The sequence below is a fragment of the Atractosteus spatula genome, chromosome 6 (assembly GCF_055471065.1).
Source record: "Atractosteus spatula isolate fAtrSpa1 chromosome 6, fAtrSpa1.hap1, whole genome shotgun sequence".
NCBI classification, from domain to species: Eukaryota; Metazoa; Chordata; class Actinopteri; order Semionotiformes; family Lepisosteidae; genus Atractosteus; species Atractosteus spatula.
In genome coordinates, this window is record NC_142711.1 from 26,420,485 (window position 1) to 26,433,738 (window position 13,254).

Below are 13,254 nucleotides of genomic sequence, written 5' to 3' on the forward strand. Positions count from 1 at the left end.
GCAAAAACAACTTAAGATAAACGATATATAATGAATTAAAAAACATGGAAAAATTAGATACTTGTATTACAGAACATTGTATTTCTTCTAAATTAATAGCAGGACACTGCTCATTTTGTCTTGATTTCTATTATTGTTGTTTTATATTACAGTAAGGTAAGCCTCTGGAAAACATATTGAACAAATTTAATGTGTTCCTAAATGTAAATTCCCCATCTTTTGACCCTTTGTTGTTTGTGAAATGGATGATGCAACCAGTAAATATCATAAGAACTTAAACCAACACAAATCACGTTGTTTTCTTCACAGCCTTAATTCTATTAAACTTCACTTACAATTGCTTTTGCGTGTATAGGTGAGGATGTGTAAATGTGCTCTGTAGTCACCCACCAGAATGTAAAACAAGGTAGAATTGTTAGAAATTACTTATTTTTTAATAAATACGATGTGTGCGGCACAGTGACACAGTTTGATTCCACCCTGGGGTACTATCCATGTGGAGTTCTCCCCCTGTGTTTGTGTGAGTTTAAAGTGGGTTCCTCCCACAGTTGCAAAAACATACTGGTAGGTTAATTGGCTTCTGGGAATTTGGTCCTGGTGTGAGTGTGTTTGTCTGTGTGTGCCCTGCAATGGACCAGTGTCCTGGCCAGGGTGTACCCTGTCTTGCACCTGTTGCTTGCCCGTTGAGGAATGAAATGTCAAATGTGTGTGCCGCCATATAAAACACCTAATCAAATTTTATTTTGTACAAGCTGTGTAATCCCAGAAGTCATTTGAAATATGAAAGTCATGCTGTTGAACAAATTTAAGTGGCAGGGTGTACTGATCCACGTGTGGTTATAGCAAAATGAGGCATAATGAAGGATCTTGCACCACGTATGCAAGTTTCCATGGCTGGATTTTTCAAGAACTCAGGTTCCTGCGTGTTACCTGAGCTTGAAACCGACAATGGGAGAAACCTGTGGTTTCCTTGTTTAAGTAACAGTAAACAGAAATAAACAGGCTACAGCTGTCATTGTAGTTCTGAAGTGGATCTTGTATCCAAAACCTGTGCAAGAGCAGTCACAGGTACTGATTATAGTCAATATAAATCATAAGAGGCGATGTTTGCCTATGAATGAATCTCGCCTTCTTACAATCTTGTTTCTATTTACAGATGACGAGGAAGCCCTCAACTCCATTATGAAAGATCTGGCTGCCTTGGGTCGATGTTGTGCACATCTTAACAGCAATAAAACAAAAAACAGCTCGTTGTCCTTCAGACAGGTAAGCTATATGATCCTGCCTCATCTGTTTTGTATTTACATAAGAGCTCTGGTTTGCAGATGGAGGTGAACACCTAAGTCTTCTCAGTTAATCTTTCATGTTAATGTCACAATGGAATCTTAATTTATGGTAAGTTTGAAGAAGAGCATAATTAACAAAAATATATTTTTGGCTCTCCTAGGTTTTTGGAATACCAGTACTGCATTATGTCATTAGCAGAATAATTGTTCTTTTAGGAAAGGACCCTTAGAAACTTGCAAATAGCAGTGTGAAAGGGTATTTCATGACAAGGTTTTGGGATACTTGCAGTCCTGTGGTTTAGCTGACACAAAGCAGCTTCCTCCAGGCTTCACCTGTGCTTTTGGAGAAGTGCTCTTGCATCATTTCTCCTGGGCATTATGCATTCAAGTGAATCATGCATTATTAGGAGATAATACAGTGTTAACAGAGCCAAACCCCTGTCTCTGTTTTTGTATGTCACAGGCATAGACTTATAGTTATATATATAAAATATGTAAATAACAAATACAGAAAAATATTTTAATACAGTACCACATAGAAAGCCTGAATAGATATGTCTCTGTTCTTTTGTGGTTTTGAGTTTGCTTGTCTAAAATTCAATTTCAGAAGCATGTCTGCATCTATAGATGTATGTTTAGTTATCCATTCAAATTACAATTTTTATGTACCTGACTTCTTTCCCACATATCTTAATTATTTGGTCATCCATTCAGCACAGTATTTTAATGTCTGGGGTAGAGACTCTTGCTGCTGCTGAAACAGCAATAAATCTTTCAAAAGGGTGTGGCTTGATAGCATTCAATGGTGTAATCATTTTAAGCAGAAAGCAGCTTTCTTTTTCATCTTGTCAACTAAAGGCTTGGCTTGGCCTTTAATGGGTGTGTTTCTATAGTTGTCTTGCATGTCAGTACAGCAGCTGTTCATTATTTACATGCCTTTGGGTTATTGCATCATTCCATGCCAGTGGTCATTTAAATCATTAAACAGCAGTCGCTCAAGAACAAAAAAAATCTTAGTGTTTGATACAAATGTACAGTCACAGCTGCAGGCATTGGCCACCTCTATTTTTATAATATGAATTTACAGAATGTAGATACTTATTTCTGCCACTCTGTTAAAGTCTATGGAGGTCAAGGTCTAAATATCAACACTTCGTATCTTCAATTAGTTTCTACCCGTAGAAATCATGAATAACACTAGTTACTGTATATAAATGAATGTTAAATAAACTTAGCTATTGTCAGACAACTATAATTTCACAGGCAGTATTGATTATACTTAATTAAAATGACGGCTGAAGATGCAATTTCTTATGTCTCTCATTGTTTGTTGCTGGATGTGCAGCTCTGATCTAACAGCACCTCTCTTATCCTTGTGACTTTATGGTACCTAATATTTTACACTAATTGCATAGCAGTGTGGTGCAGGTTTATTACAGTGAGTACTCTTCATAGACTAAAAAGCAAAGAGAACTGTTTTTTCAGGGACATGGCTCCATGGTATACATTGCTGGCTTTGAGCAGTTGTGAGGCTACACACTATACCACTATGCCACCCTTCTATATATACTTTTGGTGTTACATTTCTCGGTGTTACATTTTATGTGTCCCTTGTTTTTTTTTGTCATGTGACATCCCTTTAAACTTTTTAAAATCTTTTTTTTTCTGATTCCCAGTTAAAAACACTAATCATATGCTAATTCCAAAAGAGGACTCTGACAGCTTGTCAGCTGGTGCTCATTTGGGAGCTCACAGCTACCAAGACTTGATACCTTCATGGGTGGCAGCTGGGAGTCTACCTATTTAAACTCTCTTCAGAAGCAACACTCTCCTGGTGAATGCTCTGTTGAACCTGGAGAAAACAGCCTTATTAACTCAGCAGCAGAGGCTTGTGGCTGCAGTCGCTGGAGAAGAGGCCTGGCAGGGGCAGTGGAGGTGTTGGAAATACAGTATGTGCTATGTGAGTGTGGTTGTTGCGGAGGCAGCGTGGATAGAGATGTTGTTGGCTGTAGGAGCCATAAAGTGTTGGAAAGCTGGTGGAACGTCCAAGCCATCCACAGGGCCGTCTTCAGAGAGACTGGAGTAAACAGTCTTATTGAATGGCAGAGTAGGACAGCTGTGGCCACAGGAGATACAATAAGGCAGAGCAGTGGCATGTGCTGTATGTACTGTAAGTGTAAGTGTCGGAGATCCCAGAAGGTTTCTGACAGAAAAAGGCCACATTAAAGGGATAAAAAAGACAGTGAAGCCAGAAGTGTAGAGAGCATACCCTAGTCGTCTGTCAGATTGTATCAGACCTTTTCTCCTGTGTGGTCATGCCTGTGGGTGAATGAAAGCTTGAGTGTTAGTGGTGTTTGCGGTTTTAAATTAGATATGTAGTGTAAAAAGATTGGGAGACCATTCCCAGACTCTGATGGAAGAAGAGTAGGAGGGGCAGTCTGTCTGGCTTCTGGCTCTGGTGGTAATAAATGCAAGCCTGGTGTGTTTCCACTGGAGAGCCAGAGGAGAGCCGTAGCAGCTTGTGAGTAGAACATTACTGTGAGAAATTGAACAGGAGTTAGTACAAGCAGTTAATAGTATTTGAGTTAGTATTGTTGTAAGATAGCGGATGACGGTGTTATTGGCTTAGACAGAGAGTAGTAGAGTAGGAATTATGTGCAGCAGGCCCAGAACAAACTCACCTGGGAGAGGAGGGCCTGGGATGTCAACGGTGACAAGCCACATTTCACTTAACGTCTCAGCTGCTGAGTTTTTAGCTTCTTCACTCCCTCAGGCACAGTTACAGGCAACACTGATTCCAGAGCATAACAAAGATGTGTTGCCAATTTCAACTACGAAACGGGCTTAGTGGTCCAAATGACCTCCTCTCATTTGTAAACTTTTTTATATTCATACGTTCTTACCTTGGAATCATAGAGTATGTAAATATAAAATAAAGAAAAAGCGGAATACTAAATAAGAAGCATTTAGTCATGGGTGTGGAGAAACTGTGTACACAATTTAGGGTTTATTATTTATTTAAGCTTGTCTTGTTTGTTGAGATTTAAATTCTTATGTAGCCTTATGTCAGTCTTTCTATGTCTATACTACTACTGAAACTATTATTTCACACTATTAACTCTGGCACCATATTGAATTTGAATTATTAGTGTGAGAGGATAGTACAGTCGCACGTACTGTATAAGAAATACATTATGTTTCATGAATATTGTAGCGCTCTCGGGTTCACATGGGTATGCGCCCTCGCTGCTGCCGCCTAAGGTCGTCCCCCAACACCGATGGGGACTCGAACCCGGGCCTCCGGCGTCACTCAACAGGGACCCAGCCGGTTGAGCTAAAGGGAAATCTCCCCTCAGCCCAACGGCTGCGGTCCCTGCTATTCACAGGGAAGGGCAGTGACGTCATCGCACTGGTAAGCCGGCTCGCACAACCTGCAATGGCGGCCGTATGCGTTACAATATGCAATTTATGTATGAATTTATATTCCTACTACTTTGGACAAAGTTTTCCAATTAGTGCAGTTAAGGCCAAAAGAAAGTGTGTAAAAAAGGATATAAGTGAACAGAGCAAGTAGATATACTATTAGCAATGGAGAGATCACATTGCTGTGAACAGAATAATGTTGTTTTTTAATAGCACACTTTCATTGCTTAATTTTTGTGTTCAGTTAGGATTGATGATTTAGAGTCGATTTTCATTAACTGCCATTCTTATGTTGAATTATATTTCCTTGTCACAAATCTGAAAGAGTAAGGTCCACCCAGAGGAATGTGCCTTAAAAGTATTTGAACCTTGTCACCTGTGGTAATGAAGCAGGATTTTTTTCTTCATTTGTTATTTCTTGTCTTTTTCTCCATTTTGTCTTTGCTCCCTTCAATTTTCTCGACACATTTTATAGCTTCTGAAGAACAAGTTGGATATTCAGTATCCTCTAATCATTAAGCACATAAGCTTTGTCCAGAATTTAACAGTCGTGTTCTTTTTCCTTAGCAGGACATACGGATCAAGTTAGAACATGAAAGAGAAAAAAGGTAATTATTTTTTCATTAATGGCTTCACATTCAAAACTAATTTATTTAAGCCTATAATATTTATTGGCAAGTTTCTGAGTATGTTTTCTGGATTTTTTTAGATTTTGATCTTTTAAAAAATCTCCATGAATCTAGCATTTAATTTGAATTTGCCAGATGAGGCTTTTATTAGTTTAACAAAAAAATACCCTTGGATCCTACTGGATAGAATTAATGTGCAAAACCTATAAAAAAAGTGAGTGGACTGTGGTACCACCTCGGTGATGATTACTTGTACTAATATCAGTTCATATAGACTTGCATGTTTGATCACGTGTCTTGCTGTTGACTTTGTAAAGTGTTTTAGAGTTTCCTGAGTTTTCATGTGGTATTCATTATCCAAAGGATAACACAATATATCAAGTGTGCTCTGTCCAGCTACATGCAGATTGAGCTCTGGCTTTTTAAAAAGAGATCACGCTAGCATATCGAGGTCAATGCAATTTCAGTTACTTGGTGCCTGGAAGTGTACTGTTCACTAACAAGAAAAAAAGGGCTTCAGTTCACTTCTGAAGAGTGATTCTGAAGTTTAGGAGTTTGTTAAGTTGTGATTCAGCGCTAGAGATCTTAAATTGCATTGAATCAAAGAAGCATCCCCTATTAAGAAACCACATTACAGAATGAAACATTTTTGTTAATACTCATAAAGCAGGTTTACCAACTAGGTGTCAAATGCAGTCTCTAGCTCAGTAGTGAGGTGTATATGCATATTGAATTTCTGGGCTTAGTTCCCTGACATTATTAGTGTGCAGAAAAAGACAATTCAGCTCCAGATGTTAGTTTTGAACATGCTTGTATTTTCAGTTTTATGTCCCAGTCTTGTGAGATGTGCACCAAAATCTTGACACTCTTTTGCTCTGTTTTATACGACAGTTGTACACTAATCTAGTTGTGCTCTAAAGATTTCTTTGCCTGATAGAGTGAAACTGGATTTATTCCCTCTGATAGCTAAAAAAATCTCATAGCATACTCAAGTGATGTATATACTGTATATTTAAAATAAAACACATTTTTTTTGTCTCTAGAAAAATAGGTTTGGTCCTATGTTACTTAAGTACATTTTTTAAGTATCGTAAGCTTGCTACAGTTTCCCATATCTCGTTTTTTAGAAGTCTTAATCACTATCTTTGTATGAAAACGCCCCAGTTATGTACAAATAGTAGGTTACTCACTCTAGTGAACATCTGGCAGAAACAACTGTTACCTTGTGTGGAATAGCACAAATAATGAATATGATTCTTAGCTCTATACAGTAAATTTGACTTCAGCGTGGACAACTGATTTCTGCGGCTGCCACGTCACTGAACACTTTTTTTAGGCTGTTCGTTTCAAGTTCGCATCTAATACAAATTCCAATCATAAACAGAAAAGTAGTTATGAAGTGAATAACCTTTATTTTAGATCTTTAATTGAAGAATAGCTGCAAAGACATTTGCTATATTTGAATCATCTCAGTTAATTAAGCTACTGTATATATACAGACCTCCAGATTGAGAATTATAAACCTGATGATCCATTTCAGCCAGTCAATATTTCACTAGAATGATTGTTATTCCACTGTAATTACCTGGGAAGCTCAGTATTCTGAATCATTAATTCAAAGGTTTACAATCTCTTTGACAAAAGTTGTAGTAGTAATAATAATAATATAAAATATGGTCTTCATTTGATATCACCTGGCTCAGGCATTTTTTAGGGGCAAGGATGCATCATAGTAAACATTTTAGTAATTTATAGACTTTAGGGAGCATTGGTTAATGGAAGTATGAGAAAAAATGTGTTCATATTAAACCAATATACAGAAAAAAAACACATTTTTCAACTTATAGTATAATAGTATAAACCATCTAACCATCTACCATGAGTTAGGTAATTTAACCATGACTTTCATAAAGCCCCCAAGAGATTGGATCAGAGGATTTAACTAGCATTGCAATCAGTGATACTGTCAGCAGTACTCATTGCGTTGTGAATTAAAGCTTAAACCACGCTCCAAAGACGCTTTGTTTAAAATAGGTTGTATATAAATCAGAAAACAACAAAAAAACAATCTGAAAGAATTAGCTGAATAAGGGGCATGAAGTTAAATCTTCCAACACCACTTCTTAGGATAGAATCAGTGAGAAACTATTTGTAGTTATGAAATTAAAGGTAAATTATGCTGTATAAGGAACATTTTCCATTGAGCATTACTCACTTAAAAACTAACTTGAAAAATATTTCCTGCTTCTTTTATGCTGTTCCAGTTATTTCTTTTTCCTCTCAGGAAATTTCCCTTTGGACTTGCTCTAATTCGGGGCCGCTAGTGTTAAACCTACGGCCTGCATTACTGATTAGAAACCTGGTATGGGAGGAGTCCCACAAGAAACAAAACCAGGGTCACTCCCTTTTCCTGTGATTAATGACCCTGGAACACCTACTCCACCAGCAACCTGTGAGATAGGAAAGAAATTACCTTTTGAAACCATTCATGGATCAGGTTGTGTTGACTCTTGCAGAGGAGTACAAACATAGTAGCTGACGTGCAGAAAAGAAACAGAAGAAAACATGCTACATTTTGAAGAAAATAGAAATGTTATCGACCCAGAAATTATAGTGGTTGTTCCATTTTATTGTTTCTTTTTTAAATTGAGCAGTATGTGAGAGAGTAGTTGCTTGACATCAGAGTCATATTCTGTAAGCTGAAGGCACTTGAACCTGAGCAGAGCCAGGGCTCAAGGTAATGGGAGGTTATTAGCCTCTTCCCGCCAAGCGAGAATAAAGTAAAGGTTAGTAAGGGGAGCTTTTTAATACAGTTTCCAAATTTGTTATTTAAAATGTTTGCCAGTGACAGGTATCATTTGGAATGGAAACAAACTTTGTAAAATGTGTTTATTGCAAAGCAACATCTGTTGTTTTTTGAGACCGTTTCAATTATACAGTACACAAATCATGTTGTTCCTCTAGAAGTCAATGTACAATAGCATTCAACTTAATTGTATTACAAGCATTGGTAAACAGTACACCTTTGTAATTATTTTTAGTTCCTATTGTAGTAACATAATAAGCCTATCATTGGTTATTTATTGTGAATTGTGCAGAGAAAATAAAGTAAAATTGGTAGATGAGATTTAATTCAGATCTTAAATTTAAGAAAAGCCTTATAGAGAATGTGTGTAATTTAATCTTGCAAATAACACTTTTTAATAGGTTTGTCTGTTTTAATTGATAATCTAGCATCAAATACTCTATTTTAAAGAAAATAATTTAAGTAATAGTGAGTAAATGCTTTAATCAGAAAGAGTCATCATATGAAGTAGTTCAGGTGGGTAGCTGGGTCAGCATGCGTAGTCTGCAAAGGAACAAGTAAAGGTTTATTCCATGGTGAAAAGAGAAGAGAGAAAACACAACGTTTCAGATGTAAAGCCTTCTTCAGGTGTGTGCACACACCTCTCTCTTCTCTCTTCTCTTTTCAGTATGAAAAAAACCTATTACTTGTTCCATATCATATGAAGTGTTGTTAAACAAGTTCTCTTATGTAACATCATATCTTTAAAAGATACATTTTATTCTTTGTCTTCTACATACTTTTAAGTGTACTTTTTTTTAGTTCTATTTCAGAATTTTAAAGATATTTAAAAAAAAACTGTTAAAAACTTAACAGTTTAGATGTATGTTTCCCAGAACACTAAAATGCCATTTAATCACTGAGTGCAGAAGTATTTAGCAGACACTTTTGACAAACAAAAAGTTGATGCTCGTGCTTTGCTTTCATGACAGATGATTCAGTAATATATAGATATATTTTGGGGTGTGCTTGGAATTGAGAACAAACAGAAAGCCATCGCCTCAGTACCTAACTCATCAACACTAGATCACAAACAAGTGACTCAAGTCTCTTCCAGCATAATGACTAGCATCACTTATTTGGGCATTCAGAGTCAAAGAACTAGTGTTTCACTCTATAGTCTAGGCCGAGGACAGTTTGAAGCATCAATATATTTTCTGAAGTGGCAATGTACAAAGCTGAACACTTGTGTATTATCTTTTGAAAACTCTGGAAGAAATTAATAGCACATTAATCTTTACTAAGGAATGTCCATGGTCACTGATGTAGTATGTGAAGTATTGCATCTTTTCTCACACTCAAAGGAGTGCTTTTTGGAACACTACAGAAATGTCCACCAGAATAATAGACCACAGCATGATGTTTGCCACAAAACAGTAAAAGTTGAAATGGACTTTCATTGTCATTGACAAAATGCAAGGCACTTTAAAGACTAAGTTCAATTCAAATTGTTCTTTTAGGATTCTTCAGTTTCGAAGACCATTGAAGTTTAAGGAGCTCACACAGAAAGTCACAGATGCCTTTGGACAACAGATGGATTTGTACTACCCTGATAAAGAGGTGCTATTTCCTATGCCAGACTGATTGGAATCATCTTCTGATACTAGAATTTAAACAGATGAAATTGAGACTACACATAATGATCAGAAAATCTTAGCTAACATTTACTGTCTATTTGCAGTTATTGTTAGGATTTTTAGGATTTATTAAGATGTTAAGATTTTTAAAAGATGATCTTCATATGTAATTTCCAGCAACAATTATTAAACGCATAGCTTAGTGTCTCTTATATTAATTCGATTACAGAGTGTCTGTAGTATAAACTGTAATCTATTTTCCTCATATTTAAGGTCCTAGGATTCTGCCATTGGTGTTACACTCTTGGTTCTTAAAGAACAAGCAACATGGAATGATTTAAAGCTCCAAAGTATCTAGTTGGTTACAAATGAGAAAGGTTGTGTGGGTGATACAAATGTTTCCCTCTACCCTGGAACTCTGCTGTGTGAAAAGACTCCTATATTAATGAAAAAACATGCAGCATTTTGGCAAGTTCCATTGCTCATTTATAAAACTTCAAATTCGATTTCAGCTTCTCCTTCTGCTGAAATGCCAGGAGGATTTAGACAAGGCTATGCTGTGCTTGGACCGTAGCCCGTCAATGAAGAGCTTGAGAGTATTAGTCAAGACTCCAAAAAACCATGTGAGTCATCTTTATGGCAGGGATTCCAGCTGGGATTTGTTTCAAGCTTAAGAGAGAGATTTCCAAAGCACAAACAAAAAGAGGGTTTCCTGAATTAAATCAAAAAGCATCCTGATCTGGTGTCTGTTAATTTTAGCATTTGACTTTAAAAGTTTTGTATGTGATGTTGTATCATACTTTTTTTAGATAATTTCCCATTTTTAATGAGTGATGAAACTAAAAATCTAAAAATGCAGTCCAATTAAAAGTGATTTTGGCTGTTCAGGAGCTGTTTTTATCACTGATGAAAATCTGGGATACTTTGCATTTATTGAAAAGATTGTTTTGTGGTGCAGATATGTGCTAGCCCTACTCGATCCCACTCAAAATAATAATTCTCGATTATCTTTATTTAAGTTTTGCAACGTGAGCTTTTTTATTAATAAAATGGAATATTAAGTATGACTGCATTTTTGAAGTGCTTTGGTTAATTAGCATATTATTCAGTACTGTATTTTAGAAATCAGTTTTAGGATGTTCTGTATGCAAAATAGTTTAAAAATTCCTAATGAAAATAATGCTTTTGATTACAGAATGTCACATGGGTGGCATACATCAGACTTTTGCCAAAATGTTGCTTCATATTGGAAACTGACCAACCAGTTTAAAAAGAGCCAGACTTTCACAGCAATGCCCACAGCAGGCTCCACTGTGTGGATTTGTGTTCTGTAGACTTGACTTCTGTTGCTTTCTGTCCATGTTTATAAAACTAGTATTTAAAACTCTGGTCTCCTCTCTCTAATTGTAGTTTTTACAGGTTAATAGCAAAGCAGACAAACAGTCAGAGATGAGAATGTCCAAGTCCATGGGAGACCTGAAAGGTTCTCCATACAAAAGCTCGGAGAGAGTGCGTAAACACTCCACAGGTGAGCCTCGGTACCAGCCTCTTCACACACAACCCAGACTGGCTCAGATATTTTCTATGAGGGTATCACCCTTCCCTTTCTTTTTGCCCCCTTTCTGTTCATTCTTTTCTGTTGTCGTGCACAGGAAACATCCATTTTTGTGCCTGCTTCATCTTGGCAGTAGTTGTGCTCCAATTACAAGCATATTTGTAGCTAAGTCCTAATAATGCATTAGCCAGACTGGCTCAATGACATCATTTGATTTGATTAGTTGAAGTGACATCACTAACCAGATTAGATGGGGATTAACGGGTTACCCTGAGGTTCACTTACATTTTCTAAGTAAGATATGGTTTTCTGTAACAATCCAATATATAGCCATCTGTGATGGTAAATGGTCATTTACCAGCAATTTCAGATTTAATTTCAAATTAAGCGTCACCCTTGCTGGTTCAATCTTTCAAGTCAGATGGTCTATGATCATAGTGTACCAGCTCTTTTAAACACAAGACAAAGACTGCTTTCTTGTTTTCTCACATTTTTCTTGTATGTCTGTAATCAAGCACACGTACAGTAAGTTCTGTACTTTCAACTGAGTGAAAAGCTCCCAATTTCACTTTATGCATTAAGCAATGCCAGGTCGTTTGAGATCTCTGAACCTGTCATTCAAAGCCTGCTTACAATGTTATGTTAAAAATCTGTTCTTACCTGTACTGTTTCTTTGGCTGTAATGTTGAGGTCAAAAGTATGCAACTAGTATGTGCCTGAGGTTAGGCAACTTTGCTCATTAGAAGTCATTTCAGATATGTAAATATAAACATGAAGTAGTGAAGAATTCTAACTTGGCATAAAACTCATTTATATGCGGGTAGGATTTCTTCTTAACAAGAAGGTTATTGAGATTTAATTATTGAGTACAAATTGATTTCAGCCTAAAATCATATTTAGTCTCTATTCTTCAAGGTCCTGATGTTGCTTTGGTAAGATAACTCATCATGAGTGCTATTAATGCTGTACTTATTGCACATTATTCTGATTTTCTGTTGATTCTTGGACGACTTGTGACGTTTCATTTAACGTTTTTAAAGTACCACCTGAGTTATAAAAGAAACTGAAATTCAAATGCAAACAAAAAGCAACTTAATTATTTGAAGAATATCCGAAGGTATGAAATTGTAATTTGATTCTTCTGGCTGCATCTATTCAAGCTTATATATTGAATATAAGCTTTTTTTCTTTTGTGTGCTTTCATGAACAATTATCACAAGAAAGTCATTACACAAATTCTGATGACTGGTTCAAAAAACAAGAAAATAATCCCATAAGAAAACTAAATACTTTTAGTATTTTTTTGATGAGAGACAGGCTATTACCTCAGTAAACTGTTAAGCAGCAGAAGGTACACTACTTGAGGACTTCAGGGCTTACAGACACATCCTGCTTGTGTTTCTACTTCTAAAAAGTGTACCTACTACCAAAAGTTTCCTTTTGCTCCAGTTGAATGTTGCCTTTTCCTGGCCTTATGCTGATAACATCATATACACAAGAAATTGGAATATACTCCATCTACCAATCACAAAGAGTGTTACTGTTTATGGGCATATTGGCAGACTGCCACGTTTAGCAGAAGGGGGGTCCTCATTAGTTTTCCCGTAAAACATCCTTACTGAGAGAGACTGTGCTGAACTGGAATCTTAATCTTAGTCAAGAAAGCTGGAGAGAGAGTTTTGATTAGGAGGTACATCAGACCGGGATCTCTGGAGAGAGATGTTACAATAAAGCAAAACAGTCTTACTATGTGGTTAAAAATAAGTTTGTAATGAAACAAGCTCGAGAGAGTATTAAAGCAAAATTAAGACTGGAAAAAATAACTTATTATGGAACACATAAATATGTGTGAAAAAAATTCCTTGCCTGTGACCAGTGACATCCTAGAAGTCTAATGCATACAGATAGGAACACATAAATAGTCCTTCTTAAAAATGAC

General features: G+C 36.5%; 1 protein-coding gene across 8 annotated transcripts in view; it reads left to right on the plus strand.

Moving 5' to 3' along the window:
- Positions 1-13,254, plus strand: part of map3k22 (mitogen-activated protein kinase kinase kinase 22) — a 71,883-nt gene that overhangs the window by 38,591 nt on the left and 20,038 nt on the right. For 3 of the 8 annotated variants that reach the window (XM_088918463.1, XM_088918467.1, XM_088918468.1), the window contains 5 exons: positions 1,157-1,266; positions 5,277-5,317; positions 9,644-9,743; positions 10,273-10,383; positions 11,171-11,288. In XM_088918463.1, coding sequence (XP_088774589.1) covers positions 1,157-1,266; positions 5,277-5,317; positions 9,644-9,743; positions 10,273-10,383; positions 11,171-11,288 — 480 coding nt within the window. The remainder of the gene's footprint in view (positions 1-1,156; positions 1,267-5,276; positions 5,318-9,643; positions 9,744-10,272; positions 10,384-11,170; positions 11,289-13,254) is intronic. The other 5 variants (XM_088918471.1, XM_088918469.1, XM_088918466.1 and 2 more) reach the window with 4 other exon arrangements.